Source organism: Papilio machaon, chromosome 7 (assembly GCF_912999745.1).
Source record: "Papilio machaon chromosome 7, ilPapMach1.1, whole genome shotgun sequence".
Lineage (NCBI taxonomy): Eukaryota > Metazoa > Arthropoda > Insecta > Lepidoptera > Papilionidae > Papilio > Papilio machaon.
In genome coordinates, this window is record NC_059992.1 from 4718837 (window position 1) to 4742026 (window position 23190).

The following is a 23190-nucleotide window of genomic DNA, read 5'->3' on the forward strand; positions in this document are numbered from 1 at the left end:
TAAATGCGGCTTGACTCACATTTTCCTAGTGTGTATTTTGTTATATGTATATATTTAATCGTTATTCGTTCGTTATTAAGACTTAATCTTGAACTTTGTAAAACCCGCAAGTAAATAATATTTGCTTGGATAAATAATCATCTTTAGGAAGACATGTTAATTGTTGTCTAACGTTTTAATATTACATAACTATAAAGAAACAATATTATCAAATGTTTGATTCAATGATTCATAAGTTACGTCATAGAATCAGACAACGAAAAATCTGGCATGTCATGAGTCAATTGGGCCATTGTTTGGTTAACACTCAATTGATACTACGTGAGATTGTTTTAATGCCTTAGACTGGTCAATTGGAACTAAATACACGATAAAAAAAAAAATTAATGAAAAAATTTTTTTTTGCAAATATTTAATTTTCTCATTTAATTTATGAAAATCTTATAGATATGTTTTTGTGGGTAAGTTTTTCAGCTGATTGTGATTATAAAAGATGATTCTTACCTCACATAAAGTGATCGTTTTTGTGACGTTCTTAAAAGCGTGTGATGCTGTTTTAGTTCATTGATACGAGCTTCAAACTTGTTGTATTCCTGTGGCCGATACACTACTGTCAGTTTTACATTCTGTCCTGTGCCCTGAAACAATAAAAAAATTAAACTGTCATAAGTAATTTGAAAGAATACATTCAATATTAAACCTTAAAAATGTACGCATAACATCTTAAATAGGTTGATAAAAGTAAATTCACATATTTGTTTACAAAATTTGATGTGCTACAAAAAGGAGAGTCATGTATATTTACATAACAATGTTAGAACATTGTACTTTTAATTATTAACACATTTTCATAACAACTGCAATAACTCATAATATTATTCACAATCACGGTTGCCGTTGTTTAGAAAATGCGTTGTGAAAAATTAATTTTGTACGAAAAAGTCAATGTTTTTAATCTATAATTTATAAACATCAAATTCATTTAGTTTTATTGTTACCGGTTATTTTTTATTAATAAAATTTTATCAAAGAAAAACACAGTGTTAAAAAATATTCAATCCTTATAGAAAACCAATCCCACATTAATTATCACTTCTCATAAAAGATGATTATTTATAAAAGCCTTTTGTCTTATAAAAGCAACATCATAAAACACAAACTACCAAATTTAAAACTGCACATACCTTTAAAGCCTTTGCTGCTTGTTCATGCGTCGCGTGCGTTATATCAATATCATTGACAGCAAGTAACCTATCTCCCCTGCGCAATTCCCCTGACTTCTCTGCCGGTCCTCCAGCCAGTAAGAAAGACACATAGATACCGTGTCCATCTTCACCTCCAACGATATTAAAGCCGAGACCTTGTGGGCCTTTTTCTAGTTCAACAACACGTGGCTCCTCGCTACTGTCCGTTACGTCTTCACGTCGTAGAGAATTAGCTGTGCTTGAAGCTGAAATATATTTAACAAGTTAAGGTTGTATTTAAAACATCCAGTGCTGCTGATTTGCTTGCTGTATGCATACAAGAAGACATTATAAAAAACTTAGTTGCAAAGAATTTGTCATACATGTACACACAACTAAATTTTTCTTACGCCCCAGTCTCTGGAAGGTCTAGTTAGAAAATTTGTATATTGTAAGTTATTGAAATGAGAGTCTACAGTCAATTTGGTGACATTAAACTTGTTATTAAATGACACACTACATAGTTTAGGAACTGCAGGTAAAGCAACTGGGTAGAGCTATTTCTACATACGTGTATTAGCTCGTGATGTCCTAGGCGAGGGCTGGCCGTGCCTGGGCCCGGGCACTAGCACGAGTTGCACGCGCTCGCCGGACGCCTTGAGCGCGCTCACCGCCTCCTCGTGTGTCACATTGTCCAGGTTCACGTCGCCTTTCTGACAACAAAGATAACAATGACACAATTGCTGCACATAGGAGCCTGTCCCTTCTTCATCTCTCGCAAAGACATAATTTCTCAAAAAAAAAATGAAAGGAAAATGACTAACATTTCTTAGTTTTTAATACACACAATAAATAGAAACAAGCAGCCGTTTCTTGGTTCTATTAATAAATAGCATACAAAACAACATCACAAAACACTAGAAATATTTAACTATTATTAACCTTTTCTTATTAAGAAAGGATGGGAAGGGGAAGTGAATTTGGCGGAATAGGGGACGCATAGGAAGGAGAAATAACCTCTTTCTGTGTGTCCCCTTCTCCGTTGATTAAAGGTAGGCAACGCATCTGCATTTGCGGATGTCTATGGGCAAAGGTCACCTCGCTATTTCGGCGAATCCAGGTGGCCGTTTGCTTGTTTGCCACCTTATGATATATATATAAAAAAACTATAAGTAGTCACTTACTGATGTATTTTTAACCATGAGCAGTTTATCGCCGACCCTCAGTCGTCCGTCGCGATGAGCGGCACCACCTGCCATTATTTTGGTGACGTAGATACCATTGTCGCCCGGTATGTGCTGATTGCCCACACCTCCCGCTATACTGAACCCTAGACCTGAACCTCCTTTCACCAACTCTATCTCTACGGCTTGTTCTTTATTTGTTATGCTTGGTACTGTTAAAGTGTCTTCGGCAGTACGACGCCTTATTTTCTGAAAGAATTTAGCAAATTATGATGTGAACAAAAAAGAAGTGGTGTTTAAAATCCAACCATATATATTCAAGATGGGATAAAATATAAAAACAATCGTTTATTCCACAAAATCAGTCAAACCTTTAGGATTATAGTTCATAAATAAATCTAATTGAAATAAAAGTACATAGTATTGTCAAATTTTCCAACATGTAAATCAACATACCAGTCTTACAGTGTTGCCGGCCTTTTTTAATGCATCTACCGCTTCAGCATGAGTCACATTTTCAACATTTGTGTCATTAACCTGAATGTAAATAAATATATCATTAAACTAAACCTTTATCATAGTTAAAATTAATTGATTTTATAAACTAAATGTTAACAACAATTAAGAGTTCTAAAATGTATTACATGACTATTTCTTCAATATATATTAAAACTATATGTCGCACGAGACTCCAACCGCGCGACATTAAAAAAAAACTTAGTAACTAGCCTATGTGTTCTTCCAGACTATGTCCTACACCTGTGCCAAATTTCCTCAAGATCTGTTAAGTCTTTCTGAAGATACCTTCTAACAAACATCCATCCATCCATTCATATAAACTTTCACATTTATATTAGTAAGATAGTAAACATTTTTTTACACTTTGTATTAACTATCTTGTTAGCAAGTAATCTAATAAATATATACATTTATCCGATAGTTTGACATATCCAGTGCTACTGATGGGCTCTTCAAATTTACTTTAATAGCTCATAGAGGCTTTAAACCTGTTACCATAAATAAAACTTACTTGCAAAATAGCATCATTGATCTGTAGTTGACTTGCTGCTGCCGCACCTCCAGGGATGAGCTTTGTAACATAAATAAGTGGATCCTCTGCCACATGTGGGTTGTCAGAGCCCCCTGCAATACTGAAACCAAGGCCTGCACCTCCTGCTCTTGATAGTGCTACTGTCATATATAAAAATCCATCTTCACCTACTGTCCTGTCTGTTCCACCACCTTCTATGCCATTTATCTGTAACTTCAAATCAAAATTAATGATATAGAATTTTTAACTAAATATGATGCGACCTCAATCACTAGTTGCTGAAGTTATTAAACCTTCTAGGTGGTTGATAATTAAAATAATGTATTACTTCTATATATAAATGTATTGCATGTGTGATGTTTTATTGTTTGTCAATATTTAATTAAAAAAAATATAATAAGAGCATTGTAAAATTTAAGTTTACTAATTGATACTTAAGATTTCACAATAAATTAATATGTATAACATAGTATAATATTATATAAATTAAGTGCTTGGTTCTATTTTTACAAAATACATATTTTAATAGTATTTAGAATTAACAAACATAATTGTCATTCATAATAATGTTGTACTATAAAACTATATGATTATTAATGCAGTCAGTGTATGCCTTTTTAAAAAGATTTTGATCCATGACAAGGATAAATTTATATGTAAATTTTTTCATCCTATAGGCTTGAAATAATTAATGCAGTATGCTTACCTGCTTCATTTCTGGTGTTGGAACGTGAGCCTGAAAATGGAACACCATATTGTAACCACTCCCTTATTGTAAATAATTAAATATTACAATGAAAAAAATTATCTAATTAATGTGAGTTAAATATAAACACAAAAGTTAAAATTGAGGCATATATTTTGAGGTGGCATTTCACCTACATGAATGTTTAAAATTACTTTCACTATGGCAAACATGTTTTGACAACATGCAATGTTGGTCAGTAGTTCAAGTTCTTATCTGTTACAATTGTAAAATACAAGCACTGGTGGCTCACTCACCGTGTCAAGATTGAACAGGGAGGATACTTTTCGAAGGAATCCATTGTGCGTTTTTTTCTTTCGTCTTTCTGTCATTTTGAAGAACGAGTGTGCATAGCCTCTGGGCACTTATATCAATCTCTCCACTACACTATGTACACTGCATGCATTGTTAGTTACACACTTGTGCTTGTTCTGAGCACCGTACTGGGCGACGATCGGCATGCACCATTCTCTACCTAGAACCCACGTCTAGCTTGCACCAACGTTTATAACATATAGGACCATATTCAAAATAGAAAACCTGCGTGTAAGTAGTTTAATCCCATTATTTAAGCTGATTAACATGTTAGCTTGTTTCGTAAATTGCACCAAGTCCTTATCTAATGAGTGTTATAATCATCGAGCCGAACCCTTTTCTGATAGTGATACTATTACGATGTACAGCTTTGTAGTTATTGGTTTGTCGCCGATTGTGTTCAATGATAGGATGGTACCAATGTCAAAGCGATGGACTTTAATTAGAATGTCCGTGTAACGTTATTTAACGTGCAATATAAGACTGCTGGGCTGGGAAGTATTTGTTGTAAGTGGGTAAACGATCAGCGAGTAACACAGCGATTTGTTACAAGCAAAATTATCTTAGGAATCTCATTAGGCTCACCGATGATTCGAAAACGCTCCCAACTTATAATGAAATTACTAAACGTTTAAAAATAGATTAGTGTATATTATATGGCCTTACTTGAAACGAATACGAAATATCAGCAGTGTGAATGTCAAAATTTTATGTGCAATATCATTTCACTGAAAATTCATCTATTAGTTGTATTTTTCAATCAACGCACAACCCGTACGACATTGGCACAATTGTAAAATTTAACAGCACAAATCCACACAACGGCGAAACGTTAGCGTACATATCGCTGAAAACTTGTACTATATTTTAGGTTATAAATAGTTCTACGGGACGCGAAACACCAACCATCCGCCATTACCAACCACTTGTTGCTTGTTGAACAACGTTTTGGTACCTTCCCGTCCCGTCACGTCATCAAAGAAAAATCACAACGAAATTATCAAGTATCGGTAAACATCGAAGTGCTTTAGTATTTTTGCGGTAGATGGCGGTATTATAAAAAATAAGCTAGGTGTACAAAGTTCCATCTTGGAAAATACACAAGTTTTGCACCGATCTTTTGTAAATGTATTTATTTTAATATTTTAATTTACCACTTTTGATATTTGTTTTAAAACTTTTAACTTTTACTGTACACTTAATTAATATGAATCATCTTACAATTACAAGAAATAATATTAAACAATAACTGTAATTTTTAACAGCACCTCTAGGCCCATACGGAATTAGAATGCTTAATATAAGACTACTTTATTAAGGACACAGTACAAGCACATTATGCTTAGGCATCATTTCGTAAATATACACCAACAAGTCACAGAATTTACATTTACAAAGTGTTCAAATACTATTGGGCTTATAAAGGTTTCATTTGGTTTTACTATTAAGTACTGATCATTACGCTAAATGAGAATAATATTCTTGATTTAGCAGTACAGCGTCAATGTTTAGTATGGATCATACAATGTAGACTCAAACTATGGACTTTAAAACTTGCGGTAATGTTGCTGCAAAATCCACGCCATTTATTTATTTGACAACTTCAGATGCTTTTTCACCTTCAAATTTTTTGAAAGATTTTAATTTACATTATACGTAAGTAAAATACCACCTCATGCCTAATTCACATAATTTTAAAATATTATCTATTACTTTGTAATAAAAAAAATTATTTTACGTACATTTTGTAATAGTATTAACATTACCTTTTTTTCTTCATTGTCACCGCTCGGCGATAACATCGATGGAACAGTTGCCACCTGTAATTTTATTTTTATCATAAACTTTTTAGAACACTTAAATTTTATGATTTTTTTTAAATTATATTTATTATTAAATTTGCTTAGTTCTTATTTTCTCAATTATTCCCACTTTGACTGTTACTTTTTGCTTTTCGTATTACCTTCCCCGAATCTGGAGTGCCATCGTTTCTATGTTCTTCTTTCCTGTTGCTGTCCTGTAAGAATGCGTTTGATACAGATCTGTAGTCGCCTTCCTCGGTGTGTATCTTAAACAAAAAACAATATTCTTTTCTATTAAAAAACCTCATTAAAAAAATAAGATTTATAAAAAGTCTTCTATTTTTATATGGATTTTTCATGTATCTATTCATTTACGTATCGTTAAGTGAGTAGGAAATCCATTTATTTGAGATACAGAGTATTAATAATTTTAATTAAAAGTACAGATACATAAATTATAATAAATTGTAACAAAAATATATTTTTAAAATAAAAATTTATAAACTAAGTATTAGCAGTTGCCCGCCACTTTGTTCACGTTGATTTTTATAAAAAAAAAATAGTTGTAAATATAGCTTATGTCACCCGGAGATACTGTAGCTTCCCAACAGTGAAAGAATTTTTCCAATCGATTCAGTAGTTTTGGAGCCTATTCAATACAAACTCTTTATAAGTGACGTACGGCCCGGGCAATATTTTTAGTATAGTAGAATCACATGTATAAAAATATGAATAATCAATGGTTGATGGTTGAAAGTTATAATTGTTTACATGTGGATAAATCAATAGCAGTTTGATGTATAACAAAGTTATATTTATTGCATTAGTACAAATATTGGAATTGATTGACATGCATGAGTGAAAAGAATTGCCTACGATTGTTTAATTTACGATTGACCGATTTAATAGGTAAAGGTAAAACAGACCGTGTAGAGTTACTGCAACATTTATGTTATAGATAATACCTAAGAGATTGATATTATCAGAATATCTGTAATGGAAAATCTACATCAAACAATTTAAAAATATATGCTTATTCATTTTCAAGGCTTGTAAATAATAGACTTCTCTGGTGCACCTATATAACTATAAAAACTTAAAAACAGTAAATTACTTGAAATCCTCTTCATTTTCTTTTTCTCTTAACATAAAATAAGGCAAGGCCAAAGTCACAGCAACGTTTGTTACCTATCTGTTCGTGCAACTGATTCAAAGTTGAAAAGTACAACTGCCTACTGTTCAGAGCAGACCTCGGAATCAAAATATAAAAATGTCTATGGCCACAATGGGAAACATTTCGCAATCAAAATACTGCTGTCGTTGCACAAAAAGGTATATTGCGAATTCGTTTCATGGACCGCCGATGCCGGCTGTATCGGAAAATTAACAGCAGTAAATAAAACTTTAGTCCAGAAATAGCTGCCTCGTTCGCTAACGAAACTTATTTTTTTTAATTTTTTACAAATTGATAGCAATTGTTAATGTTTATTGTTTTCCGTTCATTTTAATTTCGCCCATACAATTTATGGCATTAACGAGAGTAGGAAACATTCATTTAGAAGTGAAAAATAGTCAAAAATTGACATTCATCATTAGATCATTCATTATACGTGCCCATCGAGGCACTCGGAGCCTATCCTAAGTTGGGGGTGACTAGGCCATAGTCTACCACGCTGGCCCAGTGCGGGTTGGTCATGGCAAAATAGACATGAATCTGTTTAATTATTAAAATACAAAATATGTGGGAATCGCTAGCTTTCGGCTTACGATCTACATTATAAAATATGCAGATAATTACGTAACTACATATATATAAAAAACTAGTAGGTATATAATTTATAAATAAAATTTATAAAACAAAAACACGCAATACACGTCAGCTTCATTCAGTATCTAAATGCTCCAGGCCGCTGGATGTTTGCAAAAGCCTCAACGTTATTTCTGATTTATCAAATAGTTTTACCCACTGGTCAAATAAAGCCGCTACCCTATTTATTTCTTATTAATTGTTTCGTTTGTTATTCCATTTATAAAAAAGATTTTTATTGTGTAAAAAAAATTGTTCCAAAGTTACAAAGAATACCGCTTATAATTAATAAATGTGCCTACACAGCTAATAAATCAGATTACGGCAGCGACCGTAGTGATATGTAGTGAACATCTGGAGTGGTTATTCCTTTACAAAATACCTTGAATCTATAATTTATTTGATTCTAAATAACTGTTACTCTTACCTCACGTCTCGTACCATCGGCTTCCCACTTGTTAGCGATGCGTATTGTTTCTGCGGTCTTTTGCTGGACCGATTTGTTGTCATCCAATAATGTTAGTTCATAGAATTCTTGAATATCTGTAATAAACAAATACACTTATAACGGTTTACTCAGTTATTTAAGTAAAATACATACTAATTTTACATTTTGACTCGGTCTTTTATGAATGGTTGAGTCACAACTGACAAATACGTATGAAATAAATGAATGGGCTGCTAATGAGTTGGTTTAACGTGTAATAGATTATTTCATAAAATACCCAAGCACAACCATGGAATAGAAAACAAAAATATTCATTTAAAAATACCCTGCTTTTATTTTTGACGTTTTATTTTAGATCAAAGCAATATGAAAAGTTCATCAATTTCTACCACCGAACACTAGAAATGTTTTGATACGGAGTTGGAAATTGCCTCGGAAAAGAGTAGTATTTGCCAAATGCAGATTTTTTTTAAGGTAGAGCAATTTTATCTTTATTTAGTTTGCGTGCAAATAAAAAAGCTACAGATGGATAAAGTAGCGTTTTGTATATCCAATTTTCATATCTTTTGGATACTTGGAATACTTTGGAATTCTTGTAATAATATTGCGTAAACTTTAATTTTGTGTTTTTTTTTTTGGTAAAATCCATCAAAATTGTAATCAACGTTAAGTTACAGAGATACATGCATAAGGTAGCGCTGTTTAAAAATCAATAGATCGTTAATGAATAAAACGTTAACTGATAAAAATAAAAATCCACTAATGAAATAGTATCTAGGTTATGTTTGATTATTAAAAAGTTGATCACTATTAAGTGTAGGTATATGAGAATGAGCTCGTGGAATATCGCGTGAGTCGAGCCAAGATCGATAGTGCGGCCAGCGAACCCCAACAGCGAGCATACTTTATACAACAATGTTATGGTTATGGCCAGATACAGTCAATTTACTACATCAGATTCAATTTGATTAGAGAGTGCAATGGTTGCCTCCATTAAGTGAAATATTTAGCTCAAAATGTATGAGTAGCTTCGAGTATTTGGTAACTATCGGAAAATTTAAGATACGAATACCAAGAAAGAGATCCAATTATAAAAAATATATTTAATCAACAATATTTTTAATATTTTTTTAGATTTGTATATTCGAAAACTTAATTATTTTTATTCTGTGACGCGAATGAAATTACAGGTTGGGGGTATTTTATTACTCCATAACCCGATTATTTTGAGCACAAAGAAACTGTACACTGCCGTTACATTCGTGTGCTTTGACGTAAAAGTTGACCCATATTCCATGTGAAATGCTTTTAAAAGCTATGGAGTATTTTTAAATCGATTACGTATATTCTATTACATTATGGCAAGTTATATTTACAACTTTGTTTTCAGGATTCTATTTTTTAAGATCTTATTTTAAAGGAAATTTCCCTGTTATGTAATACTCTAATAAGACTGAGGTATACTTATACGTCTATCGTGATAACAAATACGAAAGCAACTAGATCATTGAGTAATTGATGAACTTTACTTCACTTTCATAAGTACAGATTTTTTTAAATACAGTAGTACCTAGTTCAGATTTACCGCACAAAATGGTGTTCCAAAACTAACTCCAATAATTCAGTCGCCCAGTTAAATGAATGAGTAGGGTAGAGATTTATTGCAGGCGAAACCTGGGAACATTGTAGTCGCGGCGAACGTTCCTGGTCAGTAGAGCGTAGGCTAATCATTATTGATTGGAAGAACTTTCTAAAAGTACCTGCCTGTTTTATATACGTTAATAATACGTGGAAAACGATCTAGATAAACAATAAATTACTCTTTGATCGATTATATGCGAATCGTCATATTATGTTAATTAAAGAGTATATTTTCATCTTAAACTATCCACTGTGTTTTTTGAGACCCAAATCTCTATTTAAACAACATTGTTATCTCTGTTTAGTCAGAGATAATGTCCTGCTAGAGATTTAGCAATTTTGTAGTTATTGGTAGGTACAGCACGTGATTTAACAAGAAAGTATCCTATCAAAGATTATGCGTTGGGCTGATCAGCCCTATGGGAATTTTTGTGTATCTATGGACTAATGGGAATATTTTTTTTTAAATATATTCAGTATGGGCGGATCGGCCCAACGAGAAACACCCAACGCTTTCAAATGAGTTAAAAGTATATTTTTTTTATAAACTATAGGGGCACGGATATTAAGTATGTAAAATCATTTGAACGTCGCGTCGCGAGATGTCATTAAATTAAAAAGTAACGGCGATACGTTGCTTTACGTAATTTTTCGAAGCAATAATAACAATAGGTGGAAATGAAGTTTTTAGGTTAACGAGATTCTGTAGCACGGAGATTATGCAACGACTTTGGCAGTCCGCGAGGGAACTTGATAAAACTGGGACGACTCCAAAACATTAAGGTACTATCATGAATTATTATTTACTTCCAAACTTCTTAAGTCCTGTATTATTTTTAAAGATAACTAGTTGAAATATGGGAATCGTTTACCAATTTGTTATTAAAGTAATTGATTGAATGTGGATGGCTACAAAGGTAGAGGAAGACCGAAGAAAGTATGGATTGATTGGGTGAAAGAGGATATGCGCAAGAAGGGCTTGGAATTCTGAAACGACGGCTGATAGAGATGATGTATGGAGGAGTACTACATACTGTGCCAACCCACCGTAGGAACAAAAGTTGGTAGCAAAAAAAAATCCACACTGGTATTCCGTTATTTTGCTACGAGTACAAATTTTAGATTGCGGTTAATATAAGCGTTTCCACTAAACAGTTCACTTTAACCGCAAACCGAAAACGAGTAGTAAACCTATTTGAGTAATGATTGTTATTCTCTACAAAACAATTTGTTACTCAAAGTAATATTTTTTACTAATATAGGAAAGCGTTTTTATAATATTGGAAATCAATCTTTACAACTTGTTGTGATGTGAACTTCGAAACTGTAATAGAATGCAATTGTAAGTATCCCGGTGTCTCAAATACTTAGCTTTCGAATACTTAATTAGGCCTAAGATCAATTTTCATCACAGTTGTCCGCTTTTAGAAATAAAATTTGTGACTTCAACTTATTGCCAAACTGACAAATTTTTATGTGAAGTTGATGAAAGGATTACAGTAAGAGTATAACCTCGGTCCAGCATATTCGAGCAATACGAGTAATAGAGGCCGGCTTTTCAAATTCCAATTAGAAATGGTTCAGAACACAACATGTCACCAACGTTCGATTTCGATACCCGGTGACCTGTATATGGAGATCTAGGTCAACCAGATTACAGGCATAGATGTCTGCCTTTACAATTATTACTCATATTACAATTAGAGCATATCACAACGCTACAAAGCCAAGCAATTGCAATTGTAGATGTCTATTTTGCTATCCTATTTTATTTCGCTATTTCAGCGAATTCAGGTGGCCGCTTGCTCGTTTGCCACTTTGTAGTAAAAAAAATTACAGTTTATCCAAACGGTCCTTTGTCTATATGCATATAAAATATTCAAAAATTCGACATTGTGAAACAAAATCTTCTAAGTAAAAAGTTTTGAAACAACAATATTCAGAAGACTGAATTTTGCATGTACGGCAGACGGTTCAAGCCTTAGCAATGTCGCGAGTATTGAAAAGGAAAACTTGAGATAATTTAGCGAACTGAGCCGTGACTAATACATTCCCGTTCGGCATAAAAGTCAGAAAGATGACATAATGTTGTCTGAAACATGTTGACTTTTAGAGCTCAGCAAAATGTTGTCTTTTCGATAACTTTTTGTCGATGTCATTTTAAAGCAATCTCAATGATAACTAAATGATGACTTTTCGAGATCATATTTTTTTGTTAATAAAACTTTAAAAAATTTTCAGATTTATTGAATTTCCTTAATAATCATTTTTAAAAAACAATTCTAGTTACTTTTTCAAAAATAAATTTGGTGTTCAATTCAAAAATAATTCGAAATTGAAATATACGAAAAATTTAATTGTTAGTACTTTTCGCGACAACAGCGGCCATTTTGTTATATACGGACCTCTCACTCATCCATTAAAGAGTGATTGTTGACAAGCGTGAATTGCATCGTAATTCGTTCGGCATTGCTAAGTGGTTTTATTCAATTATTACAACATAAACGTAATATTTTTGACTTAACATACTGGTTGAAAATATAATTAATAGTATTTGTGATTCTTATTATTCAGTTAGTTATCAAGAATTTAATTGCCGAACAAATAAACTTGTAAGTATGAATATAGGTTATAAACACATTTTTTTATATTTTATAACTAATTAAATTATTTAAAATTGTTGTAAGACGATGCTCGTCGATATTTTAATTAAATGCAGTTTAAATATTTTACTTTTTAAAATATTTCTAACTTTAAACATTTGTATACAATTTTGTTCATTTAATTCATACATTCATACATAATAAAAAAAAAACTTATCAGCATCGTCTTTGTAAAAGTGTCTGATAAAATTTAGAATGCGCTAAAATTTAATGAATATTTTCAATTTCTAATTTGATATTTTTTTAGGATTCAACACAAGATGTAAAAGTAAGAAACTAAAAGTAGAAAGAGGATAATATCGTCAAGTTCTTCTGATAATAAGGGTATGTAACAAATAAAGTTGTTCAATTATATATAATTATTTTGTTCCTTATTAATAAAACACTTTATTTTCAGATAGCGGAATAAATAATATACCAATGCCACCTGCCACGTACGTGAGCCAAAAGGATCAGCAACCACCACCAACATTTAAAACTCCTATATCATTACTTGAGCCGTAAAAGTATTTATAATTTTAATAATAAGATTATTTATATTGGTATGTCATATCGTTATTATTCATTGTGTTATCAAATAAACAATAATTAAACCTATTTACCATGTCGATTTTAATTTTACACTAGCCTCTTAATTTTAACATAAAAACGTTAACTTTCTGATATCTTTTTAATGATCTCTAAAAGATGGCGCTAGATGGCTCATAAGAGAGCTTTATGTTAACTTTATGTTAACTTTATGTTGATTTTTTGGTTATCATTTCTGATATCAGATCTTGAATAATGTTAACATTAAGAGAACTTTATGCTATCTTCTTGCCGAACGGGATTGAAACGGGCTCTCGTAGGCACGTCTTATAGCAATACCTACGTACGTAGGAATACTTTAACTTGGACGTATATAAGATGCTTTTTTAACAGTTCACTAAATCGTATATAACACCTCAAATATCTATGTATATTTGCTACCTTTAAAATTGAAACATATAAATAAATAGGCATACGTTCTACCGTTTGTAGCGAACAGGGCAGAAAGGTCAAACATCTTCTATGGTTCAAACTAGGATTTAAGTATCAAAAAACATAAAATAATTTCTTTCGTATGGCAAAGCTAATACCAAAAATACCGAAGGTAATATTTGACGTATCGGGAACGGATATTCTTGTTCTCGTTCTATATAAAAATAGAAATAGAATGTCCGTATCTTAGTTAGGATGGATTGGATTTTCTACTAAAATAATACTCAGGGCCGGGAAAAGTCGATGTACTACTTGACTTATAATGTAAGTCTCAATTTATATTTGTGATTTCCCGATTAACAAATTATTAATAATATGTTTATAATTAAGACTTCTTTAACATACCTACGTATAGAAATGTCATAAAGAGATTACTCGTCTTCTTTAAAAGAATCACATACTTTTACATCGAACCCCAACGAAAACCAATTAAGAACTTTGAATCTGATTTTTAGTCTTAACTAAAAATAAAATTTTATTATGTGTCTGATCGTGGACTTCTATTTCAGAACACCATTTCACTTATTCTGTTGGGCACAGATTGTGAACTATCCTATACCTATTTTTTACATAAAAAAAGAAATAACAAACACTCGCCCCTAAAGATGGACCCCCGACGGGTCCGAAACTATTCGGTGCCGTCACCGGACGATCACACGTGATTTAAGCCGTTCTTAATTAATTAATACATGTATTGTATACACCCATGTATACGTGATTAACAGAATTAAACCGCTAGGTGTGAATACGTTCAGCTTCATTATAAGCGTCTAAATATAATGCGGATAACAATGGCAGTGTCGTGGTCAAGACTCAAGATCTGTAGTGACGCGCATTGCGTTGCGGTCACGCGCTTACCTCCAACTGCACTATAAATAGATTACAACTACAACACAGTACATTTACCAAATTAGATATCTCATTTTAAATTAATTAAATTACAACCTGTCAACACGTGTAAATATGATTGTTCCAACCATGGGCTTCCGCAGTTGAAACATAAAAGCAACATCAGTCATGTCCCTATTTTTTCTGAACAAAAAAACAATATGTTTTTAAATGGATATTCAGCAGTAGAACCCACGGTAAAGCCTACGCTTTAAATATTTATATAGAGCGTATTTAGAACATGTAGTACATACATACACATATGTATTGTACTCTACGAGTATATAAGCCTCTCTTTAGTAATTGTACATTCTCAAAGCTCCCTCGCAACACGACCTTACCTTACAGACCCGGAATGCGGGTCATGTTATTTTCGTTCCGGGAAGAATAATATAGGTGATACAATGATATACTGAAATAAATAACAGAAAAATAAACATTTGAAAAACAAGGTTTTGTTATTTTCTTGTTAAACTTTTAAAAAAAGAGGCTCGATGAGGTTGTGTCGTTTCATTGCGAAGTTTCTATAGCCGCCTTTCAGATCCATCATCAGATTAGCACCATGTCATCAAATCATAATATTGCATTGTCACACGATTTACTTACGTGTGCAAAATTTCAGTTCAATCGGTAAATGGGAAGTGAATCAAATTAAATTTGCAAGACTTGATGACAAACATCGGGACACGTGAAACTAAATAAAAGTTTGTAAAAATTCTTAAATCTTTTATAAAACTTTTATTTGCTACAATTTGTCTATAATTTTTTTGTGGTAATAAGAACCAGTTACCTCCTTAGACTGAGTTAATCTTTTATAACTTTAGATCTGTGCCAAAATATTTATTGGTACTTTTATTTAATAATTCCTTTTTACTTTAATTGTGTATTTATAAGTTTGAATTTAATTTAAACAATGTTTAGGAAGTTAAATTACTACTTTATATTGATTTAGTTTTTTTCGTATGTAGGTCATCATTAGAATACAAGTTTTCTTAAAATAGATGCAAATGAATAGCGTGATAGTATCGAGTAGGTACCCTCGTGTAGTCCTCATGGGGGATAAACGTTTGTTATACACTTTGTAAGTTGTGACAAAGGTCGACAGGGGAATAAACAGTATCGCTCCGATATTACGGAGAAATCGTGCTTCAATTGTTAATACTATTTTAAAAGTATTCAGTGTTTATAAAAACTTTCTTGTATTTTAAAAACCTAAAGCCCGGTTAGTTAGTAAGCTTTTCCCCTATAACTTTTCGAATATTTGGATATAATAACAATTTTAAATCGGTCAAACCAGTTTAGTTCATATGCATACCTACAAAATATGCTCGCGAAAAATATTGAAAACAATTACGATCAAATTAAATTTGAAAGCGATTTTTATAAAATAGTTACAGCCAATAATTAGAGGGTACTTACCAAGTAGAGCCTGAAATAGCCTCGACTTGAAGATTCTTATGACTCTCTCGATAGCGAGCCTGAGTTGACGATCTTGAGGCTTCACTAATTTGCTGTGGTAGTCTTCCAGCAGTTCTAATGCTCGGTGGGCCTCTGGTGAAATAAAGTTAAGTTTGAATTATTGTTACAGCTTTAATTCAACATCGATATACACATAAAGTAGTAAAATTATTACAAATGTTGACAAAAGAAAAGTTTGTCATATCTGTTTGTAGTAGTAAGTGTAGTAGTAGTAATAATCGAAATAAAGTTACAAATTAACTGACTCTATTTCGGACTCATCGACAAAACTAGCTAGCTAACTAATCGTGGGTTTCTGACTCCATAATCTCCGGTTAAAATGCATACATTGTTATCACTCAGTAAGCTACGATAAATAAACTAACCAGTAAAACTTTTTAATCGATCTTAAAATCATCATCCTAAAAGCCTTCAAAAAGCTAACCCACGCATAGAGTAGTACTTTAAAAATCGCCTGTGGAGCAAAAATCTACAAAGGTTCTTTGTCTTAAATCTCCATTACGTATACTACTTAGTCTGTACACTTGTACACTGGTACTAGTTGGAAATATTTTTGAATTTCTTAATTAAACTAACTTATCGTTTCTTTGCATTCTCGTAATTTAACTTTTTAACTACATCGAATAGTTACAATTAATAGAGTTTTTTTATTGGAATTTTAAACCGTTTATGAGATTAAACTATATTTACAGATAGCAGTTAAAAATGTTATTGCTTCCAACAGGAATAATGAAATTTCTCATCAATGTAGCTTCTAATGCACCGTCCGTCGCCTTATAGAAAAATTGCTGTGCAAAATTTTCAGGAAAATAATGTATTGGTACATAACATACGAATTAATTACTATAAATACTTTACTGTTTGGTTTATTTAAGTTGCTCATTAAACAGTCATCACAGTTATTTAAAAAAAAACTTATGAAACTGACACGAATTAAATAAAAATATCTTAACTCAAAAGATGCAATTTTATTTTAGATTAATTTTGTTATTCAAATCTTGTTCTTTATCTATGAGTAAATAAGAAATTTTGCACCAAATTAACGAACAATGTAAATAAAGGAAAGCCTTATCTAAACAGTAGTAGCGTTTCTTCGAAGGCCCGCACGGCTGTAGTAAAAATTTAGGGCAACTAGAGATTACAAAAGCGCAGATGTACCACATGTATGTACTCGTATTATGATGGAAAATGAATTAAGTTTTTAATTTAGCATTTCTTTTGTATTAAAAGATGGCAAGCGAACAAGTGGCGACAGGAATTCGCGGAAATAGCGAAGCGACCGCTGCCCATAGACATATGAAATTGCAGATACGTTGCCTACCGTTAATCGACAGAGGGAAAGACGCACTGGAAGAGAATGTATTCCTTTTCTATCTGTCTACTTCTCCGTCAAATCCAATTCCCCATCTTTTCCTTATAAGAGGGTGGGAAAGTAAAGAGAAGTAAAATTAGGCCTCTGGTACGCACACTCATAATCTTGACAGCAGACAGACAGACGGACGGACAACAAAGTGATTCTATAGAGGGTTCAGGTTTTTCCTTTCGAGGTACGGAACCCTAAAAACCGATGGGGTAAGGTTTAATTGCATTGTTTTGACACTTATTTTGTGACTATCGTCATGTCTCTGTCACTTTGAGCATGAACTACCTAAACAATTATAGAATATGTTTTTGTTTTCATGCTTTGGTAGTGCGAGTCTTTTACTGTCTGTTTCATTGTACAAAAGCTTTTATAACTCTAAAATAGTGTTATTAAATTTTGTTGTTAGAATTGTATGTCTTTTCGTCTGATGTATGAGCTTCACACGAGCCTCTTCCAATTCGTCTATTCATGTGCATTGTTTTTCACTACGTTCTGCCATGAAAGATGGTAACTACGCTCTTAAATAACTATTTATGAATATTGGAAAAATTAAAAAAAATTCCAAAGGCCAGTATATTTCTCAAAGCAAATAACAAAGAAGGATTATTATGAAGTCGGTGTTACAAATCAAAGAGAAGCCGTAACAACGCTAGAGGGTCGGCAGTGAATAGTATAAGCTAGCCTCATTTGTTCATGGTCAGCGTATCTGGATCACAAACTATTTGTCTACTCTTGCAAAAATTAGAATGCGATGGAAAACAAAAGTATATAGACATCGACATCGAGTATATAAATAGCTTATTTCTAAATTCGATTAGTGGGCGTATCTTAAGATATAAAACTAACAACAAATTAATAAACACATTTTGTATAATAAAAAAAAATATTTAAATAATTTAAAATCTAATACGGAAAATCGTATTTTAAATTCGATTGATTTGGCAACCCTTGCCATAAATAGGGTGAGAGTGAGAACTACTGTGTCGTAACTGCTTATTTCAAGATATAGCCGCCCAATAATAATACAAGAACATAATAAACTAATAATATAATATAGTTTAAGGTAATTGTAATAATTAGCAGAATGTAATTCACCTTGCTTGCGAACTGGCATCACGGTACCTCCCCCTTATATTGTTTTGTAACACTAATAACGTATACTGATAAAAACAAAATGAAACACTAGTTACACAGCCAACAACGTTATAATTATTTCATTTTATAACAATTTCAATCACAATTAATGTCATTTTTGAGCAATAAATGAAAGTCGCGTAACGAAAAACATTAAATACTGCACAAAATAATATGCGACACTGATATTGCTGTGAGGGTCATCGAATACTGTGCCAGATGGGATTGGTCGATTTTCACAATGACGTCAGGGGGTGGTTTCATAGATAATGTAGAACCATAAGGGTAGTTTCTCGATGTATCGAGAGACGTCACATTTTACTTTTACATCAAACCTTGGTTTCATGACGCAGTATATATGACATAGTCACAATTTTAATAATAGGTCATAACGCACTTTCTGATTCTAAACAACAATTAATCAGTAAGTGTTGAATGTAGTGTGAACATAATTGCTTCCGTATTTAAAAACCTTTGTTTATTTACTTTTAACGACTAACATCTTTAGTTCTCATTAAAAAATAACATTAACCACAAGAAAATAATCGTTGGAATCGTTCACGCATTGATATAAATATTATTACTACTCGCACACTATAACATGAGACCCTAGTCCGAAGACGTTACAGCGACATTCTCGTAAATTGTGGATGCAAAAAGTTTGCGTCGTCCGTCAAGGGACGAACGTATAAAAGTTAGGTGTCATGTGTGATCACAAATATACTAGGATACCTTTTTTAAATTTATGTACTGTTTAATCATTATTAATTGTTTTTCAACAAACAATCGACTAATTTAATCCGATACAAAATGAAATCGATTGTCTTTTAAGACTAAATTGTACATTCCAATTGGTGCAAAAGAAACATCCGTCAATTGACATAATATACAAACATTAAAAATAACTTAAAGCACATATTTTTACATCGTCGTAAATGTTTTACGTCTTTAATTTATGTATTTTTCATTTTCTTTTGTCCTGTTAGCTCTAATTTCCGGTTTAATTTTCAGTTTATAATGCCTTTATACTCTTTGACATTTGAATCGAATCTCAATCAAAGTTAGGTATCGACATTTTTTGCATCTCGATTCTTAAACCAATCATTCAAATTGACACTACGTCGTGTCGTATGTACTATATTTTATCTTAGGACTTGGGTGTGCTGGTTCGGAATGTGATCTCTGACTTGACTATGTGTAAACCTCTTTCGATATAGCTACGTATTCGTATAGATATTAGTGCAAAATCAAATTGAATCTGTGAGGAGCGAGGCTTAAATATGCCTCTTTTTGGTAAAAAGGATTTTGGTAGAAAATCAAAAAAAGATGGTCGTGAAAACGAAAAGCAGCCATCCATTGAAGATAAATATATAGTTAAGGATCTTTTAGGCACAGGTGCCTTTTCTGAAGTACGCTTAATAGAGAGCAAAGAAAATGGACAGATGTTCGCGTGTAAAATTATAGACAAAAAGGCCTTAAAAGGAAAAGAAGATTCACTGGAGAATGAGATACGTGTTCTGAAAAGATTTAGTGAACAATCGAAGGTTGAAGGCGGAGAGAAAAAGATGTTTTCTCATCCTAACATTGTCCAGCTGTTAGAGACGTATGAGGACAAGAATAAAGTTTATTTGGTAATGGAGTTGGTAACCGGCGGAGAATTGTTTGATAGAATCGTAGAAAAAGGTTCGTACACCGAAAAAGATGCTTCCAATCTTATAAGACAGGTCTTGGAAGCTGTTGATTATATGCATTCCCAAGGAGTCGTACATAGAGATCTAAAGCCAGAGAATCTTCTGTATTATAGTGCTGATGAAGAAAGTAAAATTATGATAAGTGATTTTGGTTTGTCAAAAATTGAGGATTCAGGAATAATGGCTACTGCATGTGGAACTCCAGGATATGTAGCACCGGAGGTTTTGGCACAAAAGCCATATGGTAAAGCTGTTGATGTATGGAGTATAGGAGTAATATCATACATATTGCTTTGTGGATACCCTCCATTTTATGATGAGAATGATGCAAATTTGTTTGCTCAAATATTGAAGGGCGATTTTGAGTTTGATTCACCTTACTGGGATGATATTAGTGAATCTGCTAAGGACTTCATAAGGCATTTGATGTGTGTGGATGTTGAAAAAAGATACACTTGCAAGTGAGTATCTAGTTTAGTTTTTTTTTTAATCAATTTTAGAATCATCCAAGAATATTCTTACATATAGAAGGAGATATTGAATCTAACCAAGTTATCTTTATACAAATTTGAAATAAGTCTAGGGATGGTGTAAAAAAAAGAAGCAATATAAAACTCCTACTTTTAACTTTTTATATGAAACTGTAAAACTGTCTATGTGGATGTTGTGTAAGAAAAAAGTTTAACTATAGTAAAGAAGCCTATAACAAATACAACTGAACTTTTTAGTTAGAAGTAAATAAGATTAGGCTATAAATAAATGTGATCCAATATTTGCATAAATATAATACTGCCTTGAAATACAATCTGATTTTCAATGATAAATGCAACACAGAAAGACTTTTATTAATAGATCTGTATAACATGTCTGTACATTCTAAGACACCACAATCAGCATAATACTTTACATTATTTATGTAAAGTAAATAAGCTTCAATTACACTGTATACAATATTTTAAGTACTTCAGTCAGTTTTAACCTAATCTCTTTTAGGGTACACTGTACACTAGTATTTGGTCAATAGCTACATCTAAGGTCATATTTGTGAAGCATATTATATGACAGCTTTGCCAACTTTATAGATAGTCTCTTCATGGGATAATATGGCTAATATTGCTTATTAGAGTACATTCAATACTTGTACCTACTCTCAAATTCATAGGAACAAGACAATTCATAGGATTGTCGTTTAATTTATCAACTTTTCTAAAATCTATTACAGGCAAGCTTTGGCTCACCCATGGATCTCTGGTAATGCTGCTAGTAACAAGAATATCCATGGCACTGTATCTGAACAACTCAAGAAGAACTTTGCCAAGTCTCGCTGGAAACAAGCATACCATGCCACCACAGTCATCCGACAGATGCAGAAGATGATCCTCAGTAGCAGCAGCTCGAGTCGCAATGCCAACCAACAGCCCAAACAATAACCGACTTATCGCAACATGAAAATTGATGAATTGAATATTTGCTTGGAAACCAGCTTGGTAATGTACTTAAAATATCTATATTTCTTACACATGACACAATTTCGTTATAACTTTCGACTGCGCATGTTCATTGCATAGTTAATTGGCCGATTTACTTTAATTGAAGTTCATGGCTGTTGAAGTGATTGCTGGCTGATTTTAGAATTGTGTCATCGCCTTGTATCATTGTGAAATAATTGTTATGAAAAAAAAAATATTTTAAGTAAAATAGTAGATATTGATTGAATTCAACGAAGATTTTGTCACATAAGGCTAGTCACATAATGACCTTTAATTAAACTTTGAATGAAAAAAAAATCTTCTGGTAGAATATTGTCTTCAAATTGTTCCAAGATCTGTTTTTACTTGTGTATAATTAATCAATGCCGTTGGGTTGATAAAGGTCTTAGCGAGATAAACTATGACTTTAATGATTCTAATATAACTTGTTTATTATACTAAGTATCATTTGACTATGTTTACAACAAAAGAAAATTGAACAACAAATTGTTCATATCTAAAAAGTTTTTCTTTACTTTGAATCTCATTTCTTTCTCTATCTCAAATATAAAACTGATAATAAGCAGTGTCATGACATTGTATATTTATCTTTGATAATTACATATTATATAATACAAACCCCATTATAATAAAATCTTAAGCATTGATAGATTGTTAACAATTTTAATGTCTTATTAATAAAATATGTAGTTTATTTTAACAAATGTTACATGACATAAAGATCTGCATTTTAAGAAATGATATAACTATTAATAAGTACTAATAAGTTAATACTGGCTTATTCGGAATATGATGTAGTATACATGTAAAATAGAAAACTGATAAATTATTTTCTATATTATCTTTGAACATTCTAAATAAAATTCAAAGTATTATTATTACACAAAAATATCTTTCATAAAATAAACTTTTCAAATATTTACATCGATAATTCAGTTTTGTGGGTGGCTAATAACTTTGTATGGATAAAAACTTAAATGCTTGCATTGTTATTATGATGAAGTTTAATTAATTAGTATAACTTTCTATCTATTCTATGTATATTGTATACCATTATATTCGAAATAATCTTCATTAATATATAAGAGTTTAAAATTTTATGCGAAATATGCTATGTTTAACATTAGAATAAAAGAAAACTTATATAACTAATAGGTTAAAATATATACTGCATAGTTTTAATGTTGATTCCTTCCTATCTTTAAACACATTTATCTTCTATTTCAAAGGAATTACTTATAACTATATCACATTTTATTTATCCGATATCACTTAGAAGAATAAA

The 23190-nt window shown here is 31.9% G+C and overlaps 2 protein-coding genes and 1 long non-coding RNA gene across 14 annotated transcripts in view; 2 read left to right on the forward strand and 1 right to left on the reverse strand.

Annotated features, from left to right (window-relative positions):
- LOC106715022 (disks large 1 tumor suppressor protein) overlaps positions 1 to 18908 on the reverse strand; it is a 29221-nt gene extending 10313 nt beyond the window's left edge. For 3 of the 12 annotated variants that reach the window (XM_045678507.1, XM_045678499.1, XM_045678501.1), the window contains exons 1-12: positions 18686 to 18907; positions 16168 to 16299; positions 8516 to 8631; positions 6443 to 6547; positions 6246 to 6299; positions 4126 to 4155; positions 3399 to 3632; positions 2825 to 2905; positions 2369 to 2617; positions 1756 to 1897; positions 1185 to 1450; positions 505 to 638 (exon numbers count right to left, since the gene is read on the reverse strand). In XM_045678507.1, the coding sequence (XP_045534463.1) occupies positions 505 to 638; positions 1185 to 1450; positions 1756 to 1897; positions 2369 to 2617; positions 2825 to 2905; positions 3399 to 3632; positions 4126 to 4155; positions 6246 to 6299; positions 6443 to 6547; positions 8516 to 8631; positions 16168 to 16299; positions 18686 to 18704 (1562 nt within the window). In that variant the 5' untranslated portion in view covers positions 18705 to 18907. The other 9 variants (XM_045678508.1, XM_045678502.1, XM_045678498.1 and 6 more) reach the window with 8 other exon arrangements.
- Positions 12754 to 13365, forward strand: LOC123721109. The gene is made up of 3 exons (XR_006756151.1): positions 12754 to 12789; positions 13088 to 13164; positions 13238 to 13365. It is a non-coding gene; the product is annotated as an uncharacterized LOC123721109 (long non-coding RNA).
- Positions 18909 to 19853: 945 nt separating the features above from the next.
- On the forward strand, positions 19854 to 22377 carry LOC106714845 (calcium/calmodulin-dependent protein kinase type 1). The gene is made up of 2 exons (XM_014507961.2): positions 19854 to 20876; positions 21638 to 22377. The coding sequence occupies exons 1-2, from the start codon at positions 20005 to 20007 to the stop codon at positions 21843 to 21845; spliced, it is 1080 nt and encodes a 359-aa protein (XP_014363447.1). The 5' UTR covers positions 19854 to 20004; the 3' UTR covers positions 21846 to 22377.
- The last annotated feature ends 813 nt before the right edge of the window (positions 22378 to 23190 follow it).